General features: G+C 38.9%; 1 protein-coding gene across 4 annotated transcripts in view; it reads left to right on the forward strand.

Annotated features, from left to right (window-relative positions):
• ETV1 (ETS variant transcription factor 1) overlaps window positions 1–22271 on the forward strand; it is a 66577-nt gene that overhangs the window by 31349 nt on the left and 12957 nt on the right. For 3 of the 4 annotated variants that reach the window (XM_069774223.1, XM_069774233.1, XM_069774253.1), the window contains 4 exons: window positions 2474–2603; window positions 4153–4341; window positions 8157–8404; window positions 20220–20286. In XM_069774223.1, the coding sequence (XP_069630324.1) occupies window positions 2474–2603; window positions 4153–4341; window positions 8157–8404; window positions 20220–20286 (634 nt within the window). The remainder of the gene's footprint in view (window positions 1–2473; window positions 2604–4152; window positions 4342–8156; window positions 8405–20219; window positions 20287–22271) is intronic. The other variant, XM_069774243.1, reaches the window with a different exon arrangement.

A 22271-nucleotide genomic window follows, 5' to 3' on the forward strand; every position in this document is an offset into this window, starting at 1 on the left:
AGGCTGGAGCCGTGTTCAGTGAAAGTAATTTAATTAGTGTTGATCATGACTCCAGATGATGGTGATTTGATAAGGAATAATTTAGTACTTAACAGCCTTTTACATGCACCAACTCCATGTGGGAAGGTAAAGCAAATTGCACAAAATGAATGTGCTGCTTTCACTTGTGCCTGTGCCAGTGAGCTGGAAAACTGCCTGTTAGCAGACGTTCAGGCTCTCAGCGCTGTGATGAAATACCCAGCCAGTTCTCCGCACAGGGCTGTGGTGTGGGAGTCTCTGTACTCCCGTTATTTAAAAATAAATAAGGGAAGTAATTTTTCATAACAGATTAACTCCGAGGAAGTAGCAAATTTAAAATAAAAAAAAAAAAAAAATAGAGCAGCATGTGGCCTTTGTGCAAATATGTGATACTGGCTTTAAAAAAGAGTCTTATTGCAGTTGTGTTTTAATTTTCTGATTCAAGTCAAAGAGATTGCCTACCTTTTCATCGGAGCCACTGTCCTGGAGTTGTGGGGCCCATCATATGCATTAAATGTGCGATGTGCATTATCTGACCAAGACATGCAAGGAGAGTCAGCAGTAAAAGTTCACTAGCAAAAACCCGAAACAAACTACTGGGTGTCAGCCTGCTTTGCGATTACAATGGAAAGCTGACTGGGCTGCATTTTGCTGTATTATTAAATTGAGAATCTTTATTCAAGAAGTCCATATGGTCTTTTATTTTAGGGCAAGTTCAGACAGTTTTATTCAGAAAGAGTTCTTTCCTTGTTGTGACATTCACCACTTTTCATCTCTGTTCTTGAGTTACTGTGCTGTGCATATGTATTTGTGTACGTGTTTTGCTGTCTGCTTTTCCTTTGTAATCTTTCCAGATAATTTACTATTATCCACCAAATGTAATAGCTGGATAGCAGTTTTAGAGACAATTCTTGTGAGTTTTGTGAAAATATGTGACAAAATAACATAGTGCTATCTTGCAGATGTCTCAGCTGAAAGGCAAAAGTACAAACTGTCATGTAATAGGGTACGAGAGGACCCGTTTGTGAAAGAGTTCTCTGAATGTTGCCCAACCGTGGGAAAACCTGTGGTGAGATCTGGAATCCAGATCTTACTCACAGATACTTAAAACTCAGAGTTTATTGGTTCTGATGCTCACTTCTTAAGACAGCATTTAATTTACCTCCCCACTGAACATACGCATGTGTATGCAGGTGCATTAGTATCAGAAAATACATACTGTGTAACAAATTGTTTTTCCTAAGTTCAGGTGCAAGGGAAGGGACAAGATACTACTTGATGTTATATAATAATGTCCTGATTTTGCACTGAGGTTCTCTAACAGGGACTGCTGCATGTATGTGGATTTCCACGGAGGCGCAAGTGTCTGTCAGGCTGGAGCGTGATGTTCAAACTGCGGTGTTTTGGTCACAGCATCACAAATTGGTGATAAAATTGATCTCTGAACTCTAGGCTTCTCAGAATTCAAAAATGTATTCACAACCTCATTTTATTTAACCCTTTAAGGGTGTGTTTTCAAGCTGCTAAATACCTGTCTTTTAGTCCTTTGTCCTTCTAGCCACTTATTTTAGATTTGTCTAGGTCAGGTGAACTTTGCATTTTCTTCTGCTTTAATTTTGATTAAGGTTGGCTGTGAAATAAGGAAAGCTGGCTGGCTTAAACTAATGTGCTGGTTAACCTTGTCTTTACCTTTGGACTTTTTCTTAATCCAGACCAACTTGTGCTTCTAATTAATGCTGCATTTCTGTCACACGCCCTCTGTTCTTTTTACCTTTTAAAAAAGTATGATTAATTTTTTTTTCTCAATTTATGTCTATATCACATTTACTATTGACTTTGGTGAGGCCAGGATTTTGTCTTGTGTATTTCTGAGAAAAATTACTGAAGCCATTTCTTGTGTATTTTGTTCAGACGTTACTTATAACTAAAGGCACATGTAATCATCCAGTTTCATAAGTTTCACTGCAAATTTTCATGCATTCTGTGGGACAAAAAGATTACTGATCATATACTTGAAGCTGATATATGAGAAATTTATTTTGGAGTCATTTGTGTGGCACTCTTTGAAGTGAACTACTATTGCATTTATAGCTAAAAGCTACATCACTAATATTACTTAGAAACATTTGGTGCCTGGGAAGTATTTTGCCTTTGACAACATTTACAGTAGTTAAGCCAAATATAAGTGGGCTGTTATTTTCCTGCTAATGAGATGGGATCATGGCCATCATTCTATTAAACAATAAAAGTGCTAATAGCCAATGCGAAGGATCTCTGGTGTCTACTTTTCAGTTGACACCAGAAGAAATATTTGAAATGTTTATTTCCTATATTGTTTTTAGTATTACAATGGTTTAATTAATCATGTGTTTAATTATCAGTGTCTAGCTTACTTGAGAAAGCTCATTGTTAATATTGTACTTGGGTTTTAATTACATTTTCTTTCTCTTTACAGTGGCTTTTCATGGTCTCCCTGTGAAAATCAAGAAGGAACCCCATAGCCCATGTTCAGAACTTGGCTCGGCTTGCAGTCAAGAGCAACCTTTCAAGTTCAGTTATGGGGAAAAGTGCCTGTACAATGTCAGGTAAAGCAATCAGGAGCATGTTTGCAGTGAGAACTGCTGATTTAAATGAGAACTGACGAAAGAGTAATAAAACCATAATAGAGATTTTATAAAAGTTACCTCTTCAGCAGATAACAGACTGATGAGATAATGCATTTAGCTGATGAACACTGATGGAGTTGTTTACAATTGTATCAAACACTTACATAACCATTTTAAAGCAGTGTTTTTCATCAAAATGCATATTCTCCATTCCTTCTTCGTGGAGATAGCCAGAGTTTAAAAACCCAGGGTGCAAGTGTGAAATAGAAGGAAGGAGTGTCTTGTTTTCTGCAAGTTGTGTTGAAATTACTTTTAAGATGCATTGCACACATTAGGAGAGAGAGATCTGTGTAACAGGCAAGAGATTGGCAGGCCTGAGCAACACATTAGGTATATGACAAGTTTTGCAGATGTTATATGTGTGTATTCATGGGTGATTACAATTTAAAATAGCATTTCATTAGGCTCTGTGTCTTTGTTACCTATTCAAAAACAAGTTGTCTTCTTTTATAGGGATAGATAATAAAACCTTTATTTATTTGTGGGGGTGGAGGGGCTTGATACAACTGCATTCTTTATTGACTTTCTTTTGGTTTGCACTTATGTGTTAGTCCTTCCTTTAGTGTCAGCAGTGAAGGGTTTCCTATTGACATTTCAGTCTATTTTAGAACCTTTCATCTAGCTTGTGAGTTTTTATTCTCCTTAATGTACTACCAAAACTGTTAGCACTTAAAGCATTTACATTTAACTTTTTGGATATTAAGGGGGGGGAAGACTGGCACCTTTGCCAGTCATAGAGGAGTGATTTTGATTTCAAAAATCAAATGCATATACTTATGGATTTGATGGGTGCTAGGGGACCTGACATAGGAAGGTATGCAAGCTCGTGTTTACCATCCACCTAATGTCTGCATTTTTCCTGTTTAGAAAGAGGGATGGATGATCAAAAGTGTGCTCAAGTCCTTTCCTGATTTGGGACACCTTTGAAAATAGCATCTATGTATTTGTAGGACCAGTACTTTATTTTGGGGGTGGGGGGAACCTGTCAGGAGAGGCTGCTGACATCCTAGTGTGGGTAGCTAAGCCAACATTCCATTGTTTTTCTGTGTCAGATCCCTTCCCTCTAGCTGTATTGTTTTACTGTCTCACTGTGGTTTGTGCAAGCTCTAAAAAAGTCTTGACAGGCACTGCTGGCTCTTCCTGCTCTAGTCCAGGTGCTTCTACTTTTATGTATTTTGTATACCTCCTGTTAGAATGTCACTGTAAGACTGAATCCTTTAAAAATATATTTCTGTGCCCCAGAGAAGAAAATACTGTGTTGAACCACTTGCTTCTAACATGATTTTTTCTGTGCTCTTCACAATGTAAAGTAGAGAGTTCCTCTGCCCCAAACTGGTTAATAAGGTAACTATAATAAAAAGCTTATAAATGTGACACTTGGGGTTTTTTTTCTGGATGTAGATGCTACTTTTTTTTTTTTTCCCGAGAGAAAATAACCTGACCTTCTTTCCCCTTGCCTTACTGATAGTGCCTATGATCAGAAGCCACAAGTGGGAATGAGGCCCTCCAACCCACCGACACCATCCAGCACTCCTGTGTCACCACTGCACCATGCCTCCCCAAACTCAGCTCAGACTCCTAAACCTGACCGGGTTTTCCCTACTCATCTCCCTCCATCGCAGTCCATTCAAGACAACAGCTTCCCTATGGACCACAGGTAAAACACAAAACATGTGAGAAACCCCTGCAGAGGGTATTTCAGTTGCGGCTGCAAATCTCATATAGGCTAGCCCTGGCTTCCTGCCCACAACAATTCCTTTTTGGATAGGGGGACCAAGGTGAAAACCAGCAAGGTTCAGAGTGTCAGAAATATGTGTGTTTTATGAAAGGCTGGCACCCAGCTTGGTGCACTTCAGTAGGAGTTCTTATTTGCAGTGACAGTTTTAATGACCTGCTTCTTCTGTCTTGTGAGGGTGATTACAGGGTGCTAGATAATCTCTTCTAGGCTCCCTTTCCCATGAAAAGTTGGACCAGATGGTCTTTCAAAGTCCCTTCCAACTTGGGCTGTTCTATGATTCTGTGGCTCACTTGAGGCTAGTAAGCCCTACGAGGTAATGAAGTCACTAGCAGGCATGATCCTGGCTATAAATATCTGGTCTCTTGCTATGCAGTCCACCTATCTAAGAGATAAGTGGTCATGGTGTTACTGCTTCAGAATATTCTTTCGAAGGGTGGATCGTTTTTCCAAACCCTTTTGAAATGTAGCATTTCAAACAAACAAAGATGCCAACATAAACTGTGCTTAAATAACATTAGTCTGAGTAAAAGCCACAAGAGCTAGAGACTAGAATTAAAGCTTAAACTGTCCTTAAGTGACCCTGTTTTGTTTTGATATGTTAGAAATCCCCAGACAGCTGACTATATTTCTTAGCTCAGTTTTGCAACAGATATGCTCAGTGGATTTCCCTGATTTTTGAGACCAAATGGTTGTTTGTGGAATTCTATTTATCCCAACCTTTATTGCATGAACCTGTTTTTGTCTGCTGTGTTGTGTGATTGCTCTGAGCATTTAAAATTTCAGTCCTATGTGAAGACATACATATGTTCAGAAACTCAACTTGGCTCTTAAACATTAGCAAATTAAGAAGCACCTGAAAAGAAAATCACAGTTGTTGGGAGTGCGATTTGCATGCTCTGCTCTAATAAGGGCTATTATCTCCAGGGATTTGTGCAGATCACTTCTGAAGGGGGTTGCTAAGGTTTATATTGCTGTGTTGTGCTCTGCTGAGATAGTTTTAAATATCATCCAAGGCTCTCTACAAGCCCTTCTGGCGGTGAAGAAACACTGAATCGACCCCTTCAGCTACTATAGTCACCATCTCTTCCCCCTCTGTGGACTGTGGTCTAACCACGCAGGCCCCCAGTGAAGCCAGGCAGCGGTTTTGATTACAGGATGGTGGATAAATGTGTGTCTGTGTATACACCAAAGTCAAGTTGTCAGGAGACTGAAATCTCCAGAAGCTAAATAGCTTCTGCGCAGAGGGCAGTAATAAGGTTTTTCAGACGAAAGAATCTTTTAGTTTAGAGCAACTTGTAAAGAGAGTACTGAAGCTGTATGTCAGCCCTAATTTGATTATTTATAGAGATTTGCATACACCTTAGTATATTTTTCTATACCCATAACACTTGCTCTGCACAAGCTTTGTAGGCTCTTTACATGATCCACCCCCTCCCCATCTTTGATATTCATGTTCTTTAGGGCATTTTGCACTAATGCTTCCCTTCCGTAATAGAACATCATGTGTTCTAGTGAAGTCCAAAATAGCTGACTCAGGCCAAAAAAATCTCATTTTTCTCCTTTTTTAAAGAAAAGTACAATTGTAGTGGAAGATATTTTTTTCCCCATTTTCTTACTTATTTTGAATCTTCTCACTTCCAGTTGTTTGAAGCAAACGTGTACTTCATATTTTTGTGAAATTCAAATCTTCCCGATTTACAAGGTGATATGCTATTACAATGAGTGTATTCAGAAAATGTCATTTAAACAGATGACCTACCTATGGGAATTCATATATAAATCTATAACTCAAGGCATATTTCTTTAGAACATGCATTGGTGGCATAAGATAGCGTTAGTATCTAGAACATAGAGCCCATACATCTTCATACAGGGCATGAATGTATGAACGATAAGTGGTCCTAACAAGTACTAACAGGAATCAAATCCACTTGTATAAACAAATGGCTTGATTCCATACAAAGCTTCCAGTACAACAAGTATTATTAACTTCCTTTGAGGCTTTGTGAGTGAGCCTGTTTCTTATTTTAACTTCAAGTTGCAATTTTCTGATTCACTCCTTGACAGTTCTTAATGATAATTTCTGCTTCTTTTTTTGGCTAATGAAAAAAGGAAAAGAGGGAAATGAATGCAGTGCCAGTCAGCCTAACTGTTTCATAATACATTTTGGTTTCTAAGTTTATTTTCTGCAGGTGTAGGTGGAATTGCCAAAACCCAATGTTACAGTGCAGTACTCTTTCTACTGCAAAATATAATATTTACAACAGCATTAAAAAAATTAATTTTGTCTCTACTACTACATTTTAATAGTTTCTATCTCTGTAGCTCCCACGGTATTTGTAATTAAGCTGTGACAGTAAATATTTGTCAGACCAAGTTCACAGCAGTATTATGACAGACGTTAGTGGAGTTTAAATTGTTTCAGAAACAACGTACTACATATGAGTTGATAGTCAAGGATTGTATTGCCTGTGCAATCAAACCCCTGCATTCTTCTTCACTCACCGAGTTTTCTCCAGGAGAATGTCTGCTTTTGCCTGCGTGAACCAAAGCTGCTTCAGATCCAAAGTACAGCAAGCTGAAGAATGAATAGTTCTTGATTTTTTTAGCGTGACAGTGAGAAACTTGCAGAGGAAGGCACAGGTTTCTTTTTTTTTTCTTTTTGATAAAAGTGTGTCTTGCTCGTGATGAGTGATAACAGGACTAGTAAGCAGTTTGTTGCAAGAACGTTGCATCTGCTATGGATTAGTGCAGACACAATATTACTACAGTGGTGGTTACTGCTACTGTGGTAACCTGCAGGAGATGACAGGAAGACTTTGTGCAGTTCATCAGGGCACAGTGAGAAAATAGCATCCTTGTATTCTTCTCTATGCTTCTGAACCTGTTGATGTCCAAGTAATTACTTCAGGCCTTTTAGTTCAGGTAGGTAGATTTTATGGAAGAAACAATAAGCATAGGTTCTTGAGTAGTGTTGTATGTAAATGAAGTTAGTTTAAAACTGAATTCTCAAATTTTATGCCTACTGAAGGGCATTTGGGAGTAGTGAGTGGCAGTATGGCTTATATGGATGACTTCATGTAGAAATGACCAAGGGAACAAGTTAAAGCAGGAGGGAAATTCTTAGCAAGAATTTGCACCCTCTCCTTTTTCTGGGGTGCTTACTTTCCCTTCCCATTAGAGCTGGAATGCAGTGCCAGCCTTGCAGGTCGATTTCCCACAGTGCTATCCCAGAGAGGACAGAACTGTGGACTTCTACCCGGGAATGATTCCAGTTGTTATGGCAGACAGTACTCTCTATTCAAAATGTTTGTGTTTGTTGTGGTGAGAATGGTTTCCATGTAACAGTAGCAATATGTTGCTAATACTTGTGAAAGTACAGAGAACTCTACCTAAGCCTCCTTTGTGTTACTATGGTGGGGTTTCAGTCTTTCTACTGGTTTGAAACTAGTGCATTTCCTGTTTGGCTCTTCTGTTGAGAGAAGATACTGAAAGCAAAGAGGATGGTGGTGGGGACAGGTCTTAGAGCTGGTATTAATAGGTAGGGTTTTTTGTTTCTTTGCTTGTTGCTGTTCTACAATACAAGTGATCCTGATGGGAGCACTTGGCATGATCGTAAGCTAAGTGTTTGCTGCTGAGAAAGGGATACAGCCACTAATCATGACCTGTGAAGATCTTTGGGAAATGGAATGTAGCTCAAGTCCTTTACATGACCTCTCTAACTTGTGTCCTAGATTTCGCCGCCAGCTCTCTGAACCTTGCAATTCTTTCCCACCTTTGCCTGCAATGCCAAGGGAAGGACGTCCAATATATCAGCGCCAGATGTCTGAGCCAAACATCCCTTTCCCACCTCAAGGTTTTAAGCAGGAGTACCATGATCCAGTTTATGAACACAACGCTATGGTTGGCAGTGCAGCCAGTCAAAATTTCCCCCCTCCTCTGATGATTAAACAGGAACCTAGAGATTTTGCATATGATTCAGGTAGGTGAGACTCTCCTTCAGTCCTGCATAGTAAAGTAATATATGAGTCCAAGCCAGCGCTATTGATGTTTTGATCGTATGAATTGAAACTTGCTATTTTGGCTTCTAAGTCTCCTGAAGTAATTTATGTCTTACAAAGTAGTAAGATTGCTACATAGTACAATGTGACTTGAGCCACTGTTGCTTGCTCTGTAAAGGATTTCATTTTCCAGAACTCTCTGTCCAGAAAGTGCACAGGTTAAAGAAGCTGGAGAAGAAAAAATAACGGGTGCAAAATTGAGCTTTGCTTAAGAGGGGCTTGTTCTGACTCTCATCTCTGACCTCTGAATTTGTGTGCTCCATTTTACGAGCTCTTTCATTTGTCTGCCAGAAATAGAGGACTCTTTCTCCTTTTGCTTGCACTACTTTAAATCAGGAGTAACTCCGCTGAAGTGGGGTTTATACAGCTATAAAACCAATGAGGGAGAAGAATCAGCCAAATTGGTGTCAGCTTCTCAGTTTGTGCATACTGCTGTGTTTTGTGGAGGTACATAATCTGTGATGCCAGGTTGCTGATGTAGAGAATACGCTGTTGCTATTAATAATGGTTATTATGATTGTGCTTATAGGGCAACTGGAATGGAGCCTTATTGCTCTATGGACAGTACAAAACAGAGGAGGTGGTGGCAGAGCCTGCTCTCAATAGCTGCTGGTCAAAATAGAAAAGATAAGCGGTAGAACGGATACAAACATAAATCAAGGGAATAACATTGTAAATGTTTGCCACGATTTAAGCATAATATTTATATTATACTTGGGAAAAGAGAGAGAGAATTAGGGAAGAAAAAAGGAGTTTAGTAATGAGTACCAAGTAACAAGGAGAAGGAAGCTGGAAGGGTGGTATGGAGAGAAGCTGAGATTAGAACAGCATGGAGTGGGCTAGGTGGGGTAAACAGTTAATCGGTATGGTGCCAAGAAAATGCAATCAAAACACATTTTTCAGTTTTGGTGTAAGTGATTTCTGCAGCTCCTCTTCAGTCTCTGCCTCTGTCCTGTTTTGTGTATACCACACTGTTGAAAGGGAGGGATTTCAGTGAGTCCTTACTATGCTTCTGGAGAAGGGTACATTGCTTTTGTACACGTGCATGCTGATTTGGGTGGGGGAGTGGGTGGCCCTGTCTGACTTCAGTCTGACTCTCTTCTTCTGGGTGCTGCAGTAGCTGCAGCGCTTTCCTGCTGGTTCAGTCTCTGGCTAGATGCTTTTGCAGTTTTTTTCCCAAAGGCTAAATGGAAGCTGAATTGAGGTCTCCTTTGCAAGTTTAGTCCATGACAAACTATGTTGCAGTTTGATACAGTGAAGAACTGGGTTTTATTGTCTTTTCTGTAGCTAACTTAACATTGTCTATTTAGTGGGGTGTTTTGTGGTATCGTTAATGTAAAGTGCTTGTTTTAGAGTTGATCTCTATGCTAGAACAGGGGGATTTGGAAAGTAGAGCTGCTTTCTTCTTTCTTATTCTTGACAAGCAGAGAACCAATCCTTAGGTAAATTTGAGTTAGGCCTACAAAGGGAGGAGACCAAGGGTGAAATATTTGTCCAAGTTGAAATATAAGACAAGATGAAAATGAGTTCAGATTACAAGGATCAGATCTAGATCTCAACCTGTTCATTGATGAGGGTTCTGAGATATGTGGCTTTGGCAGTCATGTATCTTTAGTCTTGCAGAGCAGCATGGGAGAGACTGTCTACATAGTTAATGTGGCAATGGATAATAAATGGGGGACTGCAGCTTCAGGCACTGCCAGTCCCTTGCAACGTTCACAAACACCGTTATTCATCCTGCTAAATTAAAGGCTGAAAAAAGGCCCTTTTGTAAGCATGCTTCATATTTGGCTAGGAAGTGGGATCTCCTTATTGTATACTATTACTTTAAATCTGGGTTGGCTGCTAGCAGTCGTCTTCCTTTGGAATATTCTTTATGGAAAAAAGCAGGATATTATATTCTGAAAGGAAGATGCACAAACTTGTATCCAGTTCTGTCGTGCCCTTTTTTTTGTGCCAGCAAGAACAACATTCCACTTTATAGTAATGATGTTCAAGCAAAATTGTTGTTTCTTTTGTAGATGAATAATTAGTTTTTAAAAATGTAATAGCTGTGTAACCAGTGGTCATGAAAAATTAATCTGTTGGTATCAGGAAGTACTTTTATTGGCCTCAGAATCACTGCATTTAAGTTGACACATCTGTACACTCCATAAATTGCAGTCAACAACTGTGGTCTGTTGATATTTTGTCTTGTTACCATCTGTTCTCTAGAAACCATCATTTTCCATCCTTGCTAAGAGTACATTAAATAACCCCTTAGGAAACATAATGTATTTGTCACTGAATCATTGATTTCATTTTTCACCTATGGATGTTCAGGGAAGGAGGAATGCCAGAGTGAGAAGTCTTTTGCATGGTATTTTACTGCAGTTCACATAAGAATATAGAAACATATTTTAAAAGTTCATTGTAATACACCGAGATGTTCCTTTTGGGATGTTTTTGAAAGAGCCTCATAAAAGTTCATTGCTTTTGTGCACTATACTTTTATACTTTGTGGGAAGCTGGTGAATGAAAAGCATTATTATGGAATGATTATAACTATTAAAACATGACATTAATTATGACATGGGAAATGGCAGATCAATTAGTTGTAATTGTAATTGCAGGTATGCAGTTTCTACTGCAGAATGTTTGAGATAATGGAAAAAGAAAAATGTCAACAGAGTAGAAGCTCTTCCTTATCCATCCACGCTTCTAGAAGTCACAGTGCATCATACATGTTCAATCAATCAGACCTTGTTTTCTGCCATGGATTTTTTTTTTTTTTTCATGGCTGCCAGTCAGATATTTAGTACTTGATGCTATATGTAGCAACTTTAAGCACAAAGATGCAGCCAAGGCCACACAGAGCTTTGAGATTTTGCATCATTAATGAATATGCTCCAGAAGGCTTCCCAACACCTTTGTTTACAAGGGCTAATAGTGGGCATTCCTGTACAGTTAGCACTTCTAAAATTCAATTCATGTATTCAGGTACTTAAAAAGGCTAAACTTGAGATACCGCATCTATTCTGGGCTTTATTTTTAAGCAGGATCTTTGCAGGTTTGCTCCTCCCTACTTAATGTAATTTGCAAATATACTAATGTATGACTCTAGCTATGCATGTATCAACTAACACTAAAAATCTAGTTGTAAAATGAAAAATTATTAAGTTTAAATCTCATATTTCATTTTGCTCAACTGAAATAGTTACTTTGTTTGGAAAGTTCTTTGTGACCATGTCTTTGGGAACGTTGAAATTTGTCGAACAGTGGTGTTAGAGATAAGTAGAGGAGAAATCGTTGCTTGCATATACTTATTACTGATTGCCAGGAATTTATCTGTTGAAATCTGTCTAGATTCAGTCTTTCCTGAGCAGGTTAGAGGCATTAGCAGGGCTATTCTCACAGTTACATTTCAGGGTAGCCTCACGATTAATACTCTTGAATGGACCTTAGAAAATTTAGATTCTTTCCCTGTCACTTCCAAAGTTTTCTTCCAAGATACTAGTCACATCACTTAAAGAATGAACTATCCGGACAGAATTATTAGCCTCCATATCTTGCTTTCTGAGTTGCTCATCCCTTTAATTCCTGAGGCTTCACAAGCAATAAATACCTTGTGTTGGCATGTGAGAATGGATGGGGAACTGCCCCTCTGTTAAGAGAGATGAGTGGAGGCAGAGACACACATCAGGTATATATACCTGTTTATTTTAGGTACCCAGTTAGGACAGGATAATTTTTAAAGAACATTATGTATTACATATGTTCAAAGCTTAGCTCCTAAAGACTTAGTACTTCTAGACAAGGGGGTACGGGAACATCAGATTAGAGTCCCTGTGTAAGCACTGCAAAAATAAGAAATACATAATACAAAAAATCTGGCAGAAGCGACGTGACCACTTTGGAAAAGCTTGGTGTGGCTGGAATGGGCTTTGTTGGGGCCTAAAATTGACCATTCACCTGTATTAATCTTGAGGTCATCTTTTCCTTTCTTGAAATGTTCTGCCTCATTAAGTACACAATGTCCAGCCTCTGTAACAAATGAAGCAGGGGCTGCATCTGCAAAGCTGTTTATGGCATGGCTGTCCCTCCCCCAAACAGTTTTGACCTGTGCACTCAAAAGACAAGAGTGCCGAGGCAAAAGGCTGTATCCTAATTCATTTGCAACAAAAGGGTTGTATCAAGGTTGCCCAGGAAGTTGTAATTATGACACTTCTTAACCTCCTGAATTTGCTCTTGTAGGTATAGGATGTTTTTAGCATTCTACCATCCATGTTATAAATGTGTATTTACCTAATGACTGGGAACAGAATAAAAAGCAAGAGTCCTTTCAAATACGTGATCCAGTGTTTTTTTGAAAAGCAAATCAATGCAAGCTAATGTGGAAAAAGATCCCTACTAGCACATTCTTCCCTAGAGATCGGTTGACATGTCCTTAAATTTGGGAGTTTGCAGAACAGCATAAGAGAATCTGTTCAATTAAAATTTCAAGGGAGAAAAAAATTAAATTCATTTCTTGGAAGTATATTTATTTGCAGATTGCCCTTTTTTTTTTCCTTCCCTTTTTTAAACAACAGTTGGGTAGTCTATTGTACATCTTGGAGGTAAAGTTTAGACATTTGGAGTTGCTAGTATGAAGGAAAAAAAGGAAATCTTAGCTGTCAGTCAGAGTCAGTGCAGGTTTGCTTTTTCCAGGAAATTCTCTAGTGCATTGACCAGTGCAGCATTTAAAATGACACAACTCATGGTGCTTCTACTACTGTCTTTAATTATTATATTGGCTAATTTTTGTACAGTGCTTTGAAAATGTAAAGCACTGTATGAGTGCTAAGTATTATTACTACAATTATTCCCCTGGGAGATTATTTCACAGACTAATAGACTTCACAGTTAAGAAATATTTCTTGATCGTAAGCCTAAATTTTCCCTTTGATCAGTTCCATTCCTTTGCTCATAGCTACACTTCTTTGGCTCATCCTAAACAATTCCTTGGTATTAACGTACCACCTCTAAATCTCTACAGACAGTTTGCATGTATGCTCTTAGTCTGTCTGTGTGACTTGTTGTTGAGATCTTGCTTCATAAATCCTCCAGATGCTTAATCTTTTCCTCACATTCTCTCTAGGGTTTTTTTTTTTTCCCTCCTTTTTTTTTTTTTTTTTTTTTTTTTTGTCAGGCTGCAAATATTCGCAGTCTTTTTGGACATAGTTTTATAAAATGCTCTGCAAAACAGAACTGACTCCATCCTTTTCCCAGATATCGTGCTTCAGTACACGCATCTCAAAACTGCATCTCCTTATGGCCTTAAAGAAATTCTTTTACACAGCTGTACAATTGTTCTCAATGAAAATCTGACTGGCATAAAGGCAGGAGAGGAGAAGGGATAGGGGTTTGCTCTTGAGTTCAGTAGGTTGAAGAAGTCTCCCCTCCTCATTCTTGGTTTTGAAGTTTTCCCGAGTCTCACTTCTGTGGTTTAAAATATTTCACCCTCTTGTTTCAGGAGCTTGTCTTTGCTGTGTTGCTTCATTGAAATGAGCATGGATTTGTTCAGTAGTTGAGCTGTACTGCAGCTTTGTACTTGCTTTTTAAACACATAAACACAAATCTGCTGTTGGATGGTATGACAGTAGAAAATAAGGGCATCCAAGGGGGAAACTTGGGAAACCTGGACTTCAGAAGATTGCTATGAGAGGCAGAATTTTAACTTTTCACCTGCTTCCCATCTAGCTCATTTCCTCTATTGACTACTTCTGTCTGAAAGAAATCTGTGGTTAGAATAGAATTCATTTTGTAATATTAACTTCATGAACAAAGGAAAACCTGAATACAAAGTTAATGTGAGCATATAGGCAGGAGACCATACATCTATTTTTGCTTTCAAGGCAGACAACACGATCTGAAAAATTGTCCTGCAGTCCCTGTTTTTCAAAGAAATGGATAAATATCCTCTAAATCTACAGTTACAGTAAGTGGCACTGGCTAATGATTTGATTTGAGGATTGAGAGCGCAGTCTGGATTTACTCTTTGTGCATTAACGCAGGTCAAATGGACACAGGCTGCATTTTAAATCAGTAATGGAAGGCTGAAGCCTGCCTTAAACCAATCACATCAGCCTTACCCAAGACCGATTGATCCCGAGAGACTGAGCCCTGTGAGCATAGCTTTTATATGAATGGACTCTGTGCAGCCTGAAGTTTCATTCATAAAATGGATGCTGAAGGGGGAAGAAAAAAACCAACCCACACACGCCAAACCCTGGAATGTCCATTTATGCGGAGCTGAAGGGTGTAGTGTTCCCTCAGCTGCTGCTTTTGCCAGTTGCCTTCAAGTAATGATTAATGCTCCTTGGCCCTGCCTGCCTGTAACCTGACACCATTTATGGCCTTGGTGTGTTTCTAATGTATAGTGAATGAGAAGGCTACATTCTCAAATCAGAAACATAAACAGGAACTGGTTGGTCTGAATTCCATTCAAATATGTCACTTCAGCCGTGCAGTGTTTGTCCAACTTCGATTTTACAGGCAGGGGACGGGGCGGGGGAGAAAAAGCAACACAGACATTTTTGCAGTAAGATTACCAACAAAAGGAGCGAGGGAGAAAGAAAATACTGCTGTCTTTTGTTGAATTCAAAGGGAAGTGATGTTTAAAATACATTTTACAGTTACTGAGGTTAATAAAAGCAAATACATGATTTTAAAGTATGCTCAAAAGATCAGCTCCATGTGGAATTTCAATTCAGAGCTGAATGTATGAGCCTTTGTTTTCCTGTTCTGCTGTATAAAAAGTTACACATCGCCTAGACAGGCTGTTGACATCTGGTCTCAGAAAATGCATTAGATGTTGTCATAGATCTAAAAACCAAAGTTGTGGAAAGGAAGCTGTTTGCTTAAGGTTTTTTTTTCTGTATGTGTGTAATAATTCCACTTAGATGTAAGCTGGTGGGGCCAAATCTAGTTCTCCAGTAGGTTTTTGTCAAATGAGGTGTAAGAAATTAGGCTTAACAAATTTTAATTAGCTATTTTTTTGAAGGGAATGTGTGTATCTATGAGTGCACAGACTTGTAGATTCCCCCCCCCAATTGGTTGTATGAAGGCTAGTGAGAGACAAAAGGATGAACAAAACCTTCCATTCTGAATGTTTTTAAACTGCATAATGATTTGCAAAAAGAATGCTTAATTTTTAGGTTGATTTTTAGAGAAGATAGTGACTCTATTTCACCCAGGTAACTTCAGTGCACCTACTTTTTTCATGTTGAACCTGCTCATGAAAAAACAATGCTGACTTTTGTATTGCCAGGATTTTACCAATTTGTAGGACTCTGTTGTAAGTACATGGCTTCTGAGGGGATAGTGCTTTTAAAGGTGGTTGAACTTAAACCTGATCCACCAGCATTTGAGTTGTGAAATATGCTCAAGCAATTCTTGTATAGGGAGATTGTCATTAGTTCTAGTATTTCTGCCTTAGTTCTAGTATTTCTGCCTGAATGTCTCTTTTTGGAGAGACATACAAGTTTTAATCTTAAATGTGTTCTGCAGGTTTACAAAATCGTAGGTTTCGTGGTCAAAAAGAATCATTTGGTACTTATCCCCACAAAACACAGATTGTGCATTTTTCTTTGTGATGCCTGGTGCCACCTTAGCCACTTGTTATGATCTAGTTTAAAGAATTGCCTTTCTTACCTAAAAAGCTCTGCCTGTTTTCCAGTATTGCTTTTCACCCTTGGGCTGGTCAGAGCTTCTCAGTGGTGGTAAACAGCTGCTTTCCACCCAGAGGCTAAATGTGTTTCAGTGGTGGATGAAGCACTCCTTTGTAAACAGTTTGTCAGGGCTCTTGGAAATCCATGAACAGAAAAGTTAGTCGCAGCGTGATTGTGATGTTTTAAGTTTGAGGCCAGAACTGTGATGTGTTGTAGCTTGAACATTTTATTTTAAAAAGGCTACCTTTTGTCTCTGCACTTGGTAAAAAACTCTCCCACTGCACCAACCACCTCTCCATGTACCAGAGAAGTGCTTGTATTGCTCAAGTAAGCACTTGGTGAAGCTCTGCAAGGCACCGAAGGGGGGACTGGTGTACTCACAGTGTGTGTAGCACAGGGTCAGGCTGACCCGTGTGAGTGGCCCTTGGGAGCTAGGTTGGTCCCAGCTACCAGAGGGGCTTGTGCATGCCCTTCTGTGCCTGGTAGCACAAAGGGAAAGAATCTGCATGTACTGTATTTCTTGCCTATAGGAAGAGAAGTCGCACAGCACATTTAAGTCTGTCTGTATAGATATACCAACTCTGAGTTGCTGAAATAGGAGCCAAAACCCCATGTAATTACTTCTCAGACCAAAAGGACAATTGAGGAGGATACGGTGTAAGTTAAATTACAGGACTGGCTGTATCCACTGCCAGTGGAGTCCCTCCAAATTTTGGGGGAACTGCTCCTTTGGGAGCAATTCCTTTTGGGAACTGTTCTTAATATGACTTAGTTGGTAATAAAGTGTAAATCGGAGAAGTAGGTGGGCAAACAATAAGAAGATTCCAGTTTTAGTGTCATCACTTTGTTTTACAGCTGTAGGGAAGCTGTAAGACAGCCGCTTGCCAGTACACGGTAGCATTCACCTGACCTGCCATGCAGATACCAAGGCCAAGCAGGTAGCTCAGCTTCTTCACCCACCCTGTTTCAGATTGTACACACCTTCTAAGCCTCAATCTCCCTGTGTCTCTCTCTGCACTTGCACATATGTAATGCAATACTTCTGTATCACACTGTGCTTTGTCACATGCACGTGGGTAGTGCGCTGGGCCTCCACATCTTCAGATGATGTTGATAAAGTGAACTAAAAAGTAATTCAGAGTTAGAGTGTAATGTAACAACGTGTCCTTTAATTAGGAAGGCTATGTATGGTCAGAAACAGGAACTGCCGAAGAATAAATCTTGGTTCAGGTTTCCAGTTCCTGCTTTGCTCTGCTTCATTCAGAAGAAGACAGTCGCTTCATCCCATTGCCTGCAGAAGCTTCGTCTTCCCTGTGTCTCGCCTAGCTAGGGATGCGGGCTGAAATTCTGTTTGTTTCTACGCAGGGTGTGATTGTGGGTCTGAAACCTGGTCCTTATCTATGAAAAACAATCAGAAAAGAGGATTTAAGGATTCCTTACCCGCTTTGAGTTATACAGGGCTGAGACAACCTAACCCTTTAAATTCTGATATGATAATTAATATGAAATACTTCCTTACCAAGGGACCACTCAAGTGTCTTACTCGATAATGAAACCTAGAACCTGTGCCTGCTAAATTCAATAGCAGATTTTTCTTGTCCTGAGGAAGTCTGTCTGGGCTTTTTCTGCTTTGATCTATTTTGACTAAGGCACAGCAGAGCTTATTTCCAGTGTTTTTCTCTGTGGCAGTCCCAGATGAGAAGGCATTTCTGCAGTGTCTAGATTACACGTAATTTTAAAACAACACCTACTGGGAAAAAGTGGTTTCAAACCAACATGATATAAGGCCATATTAATTGTTTTAAGATGACTGCTATGTTGCTGTTAGCAAGAGGAGCAATGAAGAATGACCTCTAAGTATTCCAAATTAATAATAAAAGATAAATTAATTTTCTTACATCTCCATATTTTCAGTTAGCTTGGATTTTCTTAAAGGGACTGTGCTATTCTTGAGATGATGTAACTTCACAATGTGAATTACTTCATTAAAAGTCTGAAATAAGCTTGTTGTGTGTCCTAAATCCAGGCACATTTTTCTTCAAAGACTAAAAAGTGCTAAAAGGTGATAGAATCAGTCACCTCAGACACTTGCATCCTGCCCTGGAAGTATTTTATGCCTACTTCGGTCTTACTTGTTGTCTTCAAACAATGCTTTAAGGAGAAGAAAACATATAATTGCTCTGTAATTTCTGCACTAAAATGTTTTCTTTTGAAGTAGCTCCGCTTAGCTTGTAAAAATACTTCTGGGTCTTAGTCAACCATTTAGTACAATTTAAAACTGCAATGCTAAATTTCATTGGTTGGACTTTTTATTAGATAAGGTAGAAATGAAAGCAGCAGGCAATTTAATTAGCAGTAATTTTTCTGGGCAAGTCATTACTTTGATGAACTTCAGAGCAATGTTTATGGCTCCTAATTAACCATGTTAGTCATTTGATTGAATAATCACTTTGGAAATGTTTCTACAATTTGATTAGAGTCTGACCCACTCTGATAGTCATAAATTAACTGATAGCACTTTAGGATAACAAGACTCTAGTTACTTTACGAGAAATAAACTCTTCCTTGCTGTATTTTTCGGTCCTCTGTGGACTGTTTAAGCATAAGCTAACCAGAAGATTAAGTAATGTTGGTACAAACAATGCTTGCCTTAAAAAGACTCCAGATGTTAATTATAATTGACTTAGGAGCATGGAAGATGAAACCCCAAGTTGGCTAAGAACACGCTTCTCGGATGCCTGCATAATTCTTTATTCCATATACTCGGCTGTATCACTTTGCAAGAGTGGAGTTCATGAGTCAAAAAGGGGTTTGCTGCCAATACTGGTGAATTTTTACCTAAAATAGAAAATAGCATCTGTTTCAGTTCTACAACTTCCTCTTTTTTTACGTAGATTTTTCCATTCTCCTTAAAATTCAATTTACTTGGTAACATGAGTGATTCCTTGCAGGTGAACCACTACTTGTAGCCTTGACTTGTAGTCTACAGAGCTATACTTGACTCGGGTGATTACTGAATCACTGATTCCTGTGGTTGCTCAGAATAGCTGCCTGAGATGCTAGAGATTCTCAAGGCCTGAGCAGGCAGGCACTGAGCGTTTCATCGAGAGAGGAGGTAATGAAGAGTTTGGCACAGATGTGCAAGAGAGACCTTGGACTGTTAGAGGAAACTTATTATTACTGCCCTGTGTTTCACTTGTTTTGTGAAGTCAGTGTAAAACCTCATTTTCTTATCCTGCCAAATCTTTGATACTCATCACTAGTCAGTGAACAGTGAAATTTGGAATCACAGTCTGAAAGAGTCTGTAGGCAGTGTTGGAAAAATAATGTCTGCTCTTTTGACCTCTGCTTGCATCTCTTGAAGAGTTACAAGTTACTGGTAACAGATTGCATAGCTTAGGGTAGGAGTCTACCACAAGATCAAATAGACTTTGTTAAGCAAGACTTTTGATATCCAAGAAGTGAGTTAAACATGGTCTAGAAGGGCAAACATTTATGGTGTATTTCTGTTTGCAAGTCCCTGTGCACAGGGTGTGGCTGCTTGGGGACAGTGTAAGACATGGAGTCTAAAAAGCAACATCCTACTCTAAATTCACTCTGACATTCCTTGTATTAATGTAGAATTTATAAGTCTCCAGTGTGATTGGCAGGCTTTTCTGTGTAATTGATTAAAAATATAAGGTCAAATTTGTTACAAAGATAGATATACAAGCACAGGGTTTAAAGTATTTGTGTGGATTTTTTGGTCCATGAGTGGTCTACAGTGTAATTGTCATGGGAGTCAGCTTTCAGCAAAGTTGATTACGTTAAGGGTTTGAGTTCAAGTGCCTATGTTAGATGGGATCTGTGATCCTCACATTCTGATTTTCTCCTCCTCCATGCCTCGTGCGTGCTGCTCTGAAATGCTGACTGTGTGTTGACAGGTTCACCCTCGCTGTAACTTGCATCCTTTTTGTTGCTCTTCTGCCTGCAGCCTGTCTCATTGATAACCTGCACACTTTTAATTCCAGACAGTCTTTTTACTAGCATTGTCGTCTTCTCCTTTCAGAAGTGCCTAGCTGCCATTCCATTTACATGAGGCAAGAAGGCTTCCTGGCTCACCCAAACAGAACAGAAGTTAAGTTTTCTATTATGTACCACTTTTGTATGAGAGAAACGTAAAAAACAAAAAAAAACTGGAGGGATTTGGGGTTCACTGATTTAATTCTGCTGCTGGGAAGACTCTCATCATCTTTCTTTCCCTTCTCAGTCTTCAGTTTCTGATGCACTGATTTTTTTTGTAGCTTCTTTTAGTGCCACAGGTTGATCAGGATAGAAGCAATTTTATTATGAATTTACTCATTTTGCTTTTCAAGGCCTCTAGCAGTTGAAAGGAAGAGACGCTTAAAAATTTGTCCATTATTTCACCCTCAAGTGATACTTTCCAGGCTATTGGTGTGACAGGCTCACTTAACTGTTAAGTAACCCATTTTATACTTTAAATTCAGTGAAGGTTTTTGGCTTTTCTTTTTGTTACGATTTCTGCAATGTTTTGGTGCTGCTTAGACCCAAATTGTACAGCCACGTGATATGTACGAAAACTTCCAGTGACTTCACTAGGGTAAAGCTTTATATAAAAGTACTTTATATGTATTAAAAATAAGGTGGCCAACAGAACTAAGAAAAAATGACTACTGAAAGGGAGGTTGTACCCTCCACTCTCCTGCTTTGGTGTATCTTTCTTGACAATATGTGATATTTCTGTTTGTTTGTTTAGGGTTTATTTGTTTTTTTTCCAAGGGGCAAATTTCACAAACATGAGAGTAATTGGTTTTGAGATTGATGAGAATTCAGACAAATGTATGAATCAAAGTCCTCTAAGTAAGACTTCATTCACTAGTGAAAAGACACAACTAGAAAGATAACAAATCTGGCTAAAAGCCCAACTCCTTCTGGGGTGGAATAAAGGCAGAAAATAGAAGTAAAAGGTAGTGTTTAACAAGGAGGGTGAAACAGGAGATGGAAATTTATAACAGTCTTGATATATGAAATTATATGAAGTATAGAAGCTTGATAAGGGAGATGAAAGACATCAGGGAAAAATCCACAAACTGCAGGGCTAAGGTCAACGGATTTGAGTTTTAATCATAGCACAGATAGGGGGAAACCAATCTTAGACGTGTTACGCACTCATAAGTACTTGGAGGTGGTAAAATTGTTATGAATGACGTAGAAAAAGCAGTGATCTTCAGTAAATATTTGTTTTCTGTATTTGGAAATCAGTCAACATGATTTTATGGAATAAAGGTCATGTCAAATCTGATTTTATTCTTTGCTGAGATTAAAGGTTTGATTGTTAAAGATACTTGCATTGTATAGTTAGACTTTTTATGGCATTCAATTTGCCACTGCATTACATTCTGATTAAGAAGTTAGCACAAAGCAATATCAATAAAGTACACATTAAATACATTAAGACCTGGCCAACTGACAGATGTAAAAGTGGCTGTCACTGGGCAATCATCTCTGAATGGATTGTTTCTATTATAGTTCTGTAGGAATTGATATCAGGAGTGTTGCTATTCAACATTTTCGGTAAAGATATGGAACAAAGTTAATAGATAACTTTATGGCACAAAGATAGGCAGAGGGGTAAATACCAGGCAGGACAGGGCAGTCACACAAAACAATTTGAATTGTTCAGTAATCTGGGCACATTAAACAAAATGGTTTTTTTAATATGCTGAATGTAGATCAGGCTTACGGAGCTGGGAAACAGTATATGAGAAAAAATGATTTTGAGATGGGCCTCCTCCTCCTCGGCTTCACAGTGGGAAACTAGCCCAACCAAACATTGCAACTGTATGGCAAAAAGGCCTTCTGTAATATTTGCACAGTCAAAAGGAAGGTCATAGGGAGGCAGAAGAGGAGGAGATGTTTTGTCTTGCTAAGTAGCACTGGTGAGGCTGATACTGGCATGCAATACAGTTCTGGTTAAACGAAACATAAAAATAATACTGAAAAGGAGGAGTGTGTGCAAAATAGAGTGGTAGAAAGAATGCAGGATTGCAGAAAGTGTCTTTTAACAACAAAAATTACATCTTACAGAATGATCTTAATT

Source organism: Haliaeetus albicilla, chromosome 2 (genome assembly GCF_947461875.1).
Source record: "Haliaeetus albicilla chromosome 2, bHalAlb1.1, whole genome shotgun sequence".
In the NCBI taxonomy this organism is placed as follows: domain Eukaryota; kingdom Metazoa; phylum Chordata; class Aves; order Accipitriformes; family Accipitridae; genus Haliaeetus; species Haliaeetus albicilla.